This window comes from Staurois parvus, unplaced genomic scaffold (assembly GCF_062004578.1).
Source record: "Staurois parvus isolate SC_StPar_1 unplaced genomic scaffold, SC_StPar_1.0 ptg000445l, whole genome shotgun sequence".
Lineage (NCBI taxonomy): Eukaryota > Metazoa > Chordata > Amphibia > Anura > Ranidae > Staurois > Staurois parvus.
Window position 1 is genome coordinate 7,312,868 of NW_028318241.1, and position 5,463 is coordinate 7,318,330.

Genomic DNA, 5,463 nt, shown 5'->3' on the forward strand with positions numbered 1-5,463 from the left:
TGCACCAGGCGCCCCTTCCATGTGCCCAACAATGCAGCCGGAGGAGAGGGAATCCCTGTAGTGACGTCACCGATCCAACCTTTCCTCCTCGTGATGGGAACTCGGCCACCAATCAGAGCGCAGGACAGGTGATTCCCGCTGCTGAAGCCGCTTGTTCTCTTCCTTTATATAGAAGAATGGGACCCATGGGAGTATCATAGGGATCAGACAAAGGCAAAGGTAGACCCAGCATAGGAAGATCAGAAGGATGGAGTGGAAGCTGGAGAGGTTGTCAGTTCCTAAAGTCAGGAGAGAGGAGCAGGTGATGTGGGTGAGTGTGCAATGTCCTGCCAGCCTGGGATCATCCAGATTCTTCTGATCAATAATCAATAATGTGACATCATCTCTCCTAGGAAAGTATTATGAAAACGTTTGGAAGAGACTATAAGAGGAGCAGAAAGTCGGATTTACAGAGGATAAGTAAGGTCGGTGATTTCTCTTCATTTAAGTGATCACTGAGATGGATTGATCGATTGATTGATTGATCGATTGATTGCTAGGGTGAAAGTTCATGGATCTGCACAGTTATATGTCCACTTTATTATAAATAAAGGGGTTGGGAAAATATGTCAGATCTGTCATGTATGTCCTTCTAGCCCCTAATTGGAATAAATGTAGCACTTAGTGTTTAATTACCGTAGCAAGACTGATGACATACGGTTGTCTCTGCCGCTAACAGTCCCACCAATAACAATTCGTCCAATTCTCCAGTGTCAGGATCACTAAGGCGGGCCATACATGATACAATTTTCCTTTAGATTCCTTTAGACCAAAACCATATAATATGAGGCCTAACCACTTTCAGTCAGGCAGGCCCTTGCACTACATAATTGATGGTAAATCTAAAGGAAAGTGAATAAGAACATTGTATAATGTATAGCCAGCTTAAGATGCTGCATGTGTTGTCTGTTTATTCAGCTCCTATCACTAGAAATGGAGATTCAGCAGCAGCCGGGTCAGCATACAGAACGCCATCTCGCTGCCAGGGGATGCAGAAGGAGCGATTGCATAGGGACACACAGGCAGCCTCTTTAACGGTCCTGCCACTGGCAGCATTTTATGAAACCCAAAACTAAATATGTACTATATTGCAGCTTACCAGTCCTTAAATGTGATGGCCGCATTCGTTTTTTTTTCTTACACTTTTTTTCCCCTTTATTTTCACCTGGTGATCCAACCAGTAACACAATTCCTGCATTAGGGTGGCTCCACTCTGGATGGAGGAGCAATGGAGACACCCTTGGACAGCAGAATTGTCACTTTGGGGAAAAGGTGGTCTTGATGTAATAGCAGAATAAAGCTGGCTGTACACTACTAGAATTTTGTTTGAATATTTTAATTTTATTTGTATAAGTAAAGGCAAAACATTTTGTTTTTAGTTTTGGATAGAGTGGAGAGGGATGAGAACCCCTGTCAGTTTTTATATCTGTCTGTACCTCTGTACCCTTGTTAGGAGATTCACCATATTTGTCCGTTTACCATTATTAGTTAAAGTAAAGAAAATCCCACATTTTGGATTGTCTGTGGAAAAGTAATAGAGAGGAAATCTTCCAATGGGGACACCAGTTCTGGTTATCTGGGGGTCCCCAAGAGATTACCATTATTTTCAGGGATTTCCTCTCACTTCCTGTTTTGGTTATGGGACAGGACGTGAAGAGAAATCTCCCCAATGGGAAACGGAGGGCAAAAAATAGACTGATGGGGGTTATAACCCTCCTTTACTGGGGAAAAAAGTTTTGTCTGTAGTTCTACTTTAAGAACACATATCCAATTTTCTAACCATTAATGGGGTCAGATTGTTTGTTTTTGATCACAGTGATGAGAAAATTGGAAGGAGCCAGATGGAACTTTTTTTTTAAATAAATAAATTAATAAAGCACAGTAGCTTAATGCTTAGCACTTCTACCTGACAATACAAGGGTCGTTGGTTCAAATTCCATGTTCTCCTGTGCCTGTGTGGGTTTCCTCCCACACTCCAAAGACATGCTGGTAGGTTAATTGGCTCCAGTCTAAATTGTCCCTAGTATGTGTATGTATGAATGTGAGTTAGGCACCTTAGATTGTACGCCCCTTGAGGGTTAGGGACTGATGTGAATGTACAATATATATGTAAAGCGCTGCATAAATTGACGGCGCTATATAAGTACCTGAAATAAACAAATAATAAGGAATATGATTTTTCTTGGGGAAATTACAATCGAATGTTAAAGGCAACAAGAACTTTGTACTTTTGAACAACATGCATCCAGCCATTGGATGTACAAAGAATTTTCGTTTAAAAGTTTGTTTGAAAATCTACCAGTGTATTTGATTAACACATTAAAGCTGAACTCCAGCTAACTTTCTTTAAACTGTTACAGCAACTTTTGGGATAAAGGTTTTACATTAATTAAAAGAAAAAAGCTGACCATTGTAAGCACGCCTGTCAGTGGTAAATGTCTTGTCTCAACCCTCTAACAGCTACTTTGTCTGGAGAGCTTGTTCTGTTAAAGTAAGATGGAAAATAACAGATCTACTGGTCAGATCACTAGGTGTAAAGGATTAAAATGCTAAAAAAGAAGGCTAATGAAGCCACCACATGTAAGAATTGGTAAGCTGCAATATAATACATTTTTGTATTTAGATGCAATCAGGGGCGGACTGACCATTTGGAAATTCAGGCACTGCCCGAGGGCCCGGGGTCAGTAGGGGGCCCCATGAGATGCCCCTGGTACCTTTTTCATAGGCTTTTTTGAGTTTGGGCAAGGACACAGGGGCCCCATGATCCCCTATTGCCCGGGGGCCCCATGAGTTGTCAGTCCACCCCTGGATGCAATACCGTTTAAGATCACCAGAACGGTCCTTTACAATGGATTCAGGTAATCTAACATGGGAAATGGCATACAATGTTTTGAAGAAGGGGAGTATCCTTACAAACTCTATGTCCAGGTCAGTAAGGTCTCCAGTATATCTTTGAGTTAGGATGCTGCATGATGGGCTGGTGAGGCAGTGCATTGCTAGCTGGCTGTTGTCAGCTTAGAAGTGACAGTTGCTAGATGCACTCCACACTGTCCTACTTCCAAGCTGCAATTGAAGGAGCTCTTGCGCCATCTTGTGGAATGTGGTATATCTACAACATAGGAAACAGTAGTGATTTGTAATTGTATATTTAACTGTTAAATATAAATTCATGAAGATTTATATGCACAGAGAGATCCATTTTCAGGTAGGCAGTGTATTTTAGCTGGCTGCTTGTAATCCAGTCCAGCAGTCGCTGATACTTTGCCACCTGCATCTGAGAAGTGACCTCGCTGAACAGCTTCAGTATGCTGGAGTACAGTATGTGAGAAGAAGGCAGTGTAATGTTAGCTGGTCGGCAGATAAAATACATCAGTTAACTCGCATCTGCCATCTTTCTGCATGCACTTTCACCAAATACAGCTGAGTCTCCTAAATATATGTTTAGAATTAATCAGTTTTCCTTGAAAATGGGTATATTATTTGGACAGATCTAAATATACTCATATGTTGTTTTTTAATCCCAGTTATAAACTTAAAGCTGAACTCTGGAAAATAAAATTTTTTGAACATTTGCTTTGTAAAAATGTATTACAACTAACTTTCATTCATTCTGACACCGCTGTAAGTGTCAGACTTCCAGCTCAGAGAATTACACTCCTTGCTGTAGAATACTGCATACAGTGAAGGCTATGTGGGTTGATTGCACTCCACCTCCACCATTCATGAAACCGCTTGTATTCTTTTCACAGAATGCATTAGGGTTGATTTACTAAAACTGGAGAGTGCAAAATCTGGTGCAGCTGTGCATGGCAGCCAATCAGCGTCTGACTTCAGCTTGTTCAATTAGGCTTTGACCAAAAAAAAAAAGGAAGCTGATTGGATTCTATGCAGAGCTGCACCAGATTTTGCACTCTAAAAGTAAATCAATCCCACTGTGTTCTGTGATTGGACAGTTGGAGATCATGACACTAATTCACCCTCGTCCAATGACAGATCACCTTGTATGCCTGTGTGCATGAGCCCTCAATGTTACATATACACATCTGTGCATACATACTCCATGTACATTCACAATATAATACTATATGGTGGACAACTCCACCCAGAAGGAAGTTCTCAGGCTAGAGCTCTCTAAATATGACCTATTACATATCACTGCTGGTCCATCTCACCACATATGTGTCTGCAAATGTATATATGATAATATATAATATCTGTGTGGCCAGCTTCATTCATCAGGGTCACCCTTTGTGTGATCCAGCAAGGAAGTGAATTCAGACTCCCAGCACTGCAACCCCAAAAGGGCTCCAGGAGAATCATGAAACGTATTTGTTTTTTAGTTCTAGAGCAGGGGTGTCAAACTGGCGGCCCTCCAGCTGTTGTGAAACTACAAGTCCCATCATGCCTCTGCCATTGGAAGTCATGCTTGAACTGTCAGTCTTGCAATGCTTCATGGGACTTGTAGTTTGGCAACAGCTGGAGGGCCGCCAGTTTGACACCTGTGCTCTAGAGTATATTATTAAATGAAAAGTGGTTGGTTGCTATGGGCAGCACAAATGTTTGTTCTTCCAGATACTTTCAGCTGTGTGGTCTGTTCTAGCATATGGCATGAAAATATCAAAACAGTGTTTGAGGTTTTTTTTTAACCTATTACTTACATTATTAATACGGGCTGTTTAGCCCTATCAGTTATATCTGTAGTCAGTGCTTTCTGCGTGCTGTCACTGTGATTGTTAACTCTTTGGGGCTTGATCAGTAAAGCAGCGCAAAAAATTGACAGTGATGTGCAGAGTGTGGTGACCCTTGGAAATTGTTTTTAAAGTTTCATTTTCTGTACTAATACCTGTTATCTCATTGCTTTGAGTTACTGGATTCTGCACATCAGCGCTGCCTTATTAGGGTTGATTTACCAAAGGCAAGTAAGGTATTTACTTGGCAAGGGAAGTTGCGCTTTGCAAGGAAATTTTCCCTAGAGCTCAGTGTTGACATTTTACTTGGCAAAGAATACTCAATCATTTGCAAGGAAAAAAAAAAATAAAATGGCATTTTTGCTTGCAAATGATTGGATGATGGAAGTCAACACAGCTTCACCTCATTTACTAAACTCTGGGGAAAAATCCCTTGCAAAGTGAGCTATTTGCCTTTAGTAGATCAACCCCATTGAATCAAGTCTTATAACTTCACACACAGCCAATGAAACACGGTATAGTTTACTATGTGTGGTGATTAGGCAGTGTATCGTTAGTTAGCTGTGATATAAAGATCAGCTACTACCTACACTACCACATCAGCACACGTTATGTCTTCTGGAAATAGGGACATAGGTAATAGGAAAGAGTTGTGATGTTGTCATTGACTAGCCATTTCTAAAAACTGTCATAATTATTACAGGAGAATTTTAAAGACATGCAATAGATAAGCTGG

General features: G+C 40.9%; 1 protein-coding gene across 1 annotated transcript in view; it reads left to right on the forward strand.

Annotated features, from left to right (window-relative positions):
- The first annotated feature begins 247 nt into the window (after positions 1–247).
- Positions 248–5,463, forward strand: part of CDC20B (cell division cycle 20B) — a 79,509-nt gene continuing 74,293 nt past the window's right edge. The window contains exons 1-2 of the mRNA XM_089688042.1: positions 248–310; positions 393–464. Coding sequence (XP_089544168.1) covers positions 248–310; positions 393–464 — 135 coding nt within the window. The remainder of the gene's footprint in view (positions 311–392; positions 465–5,463) is intronic.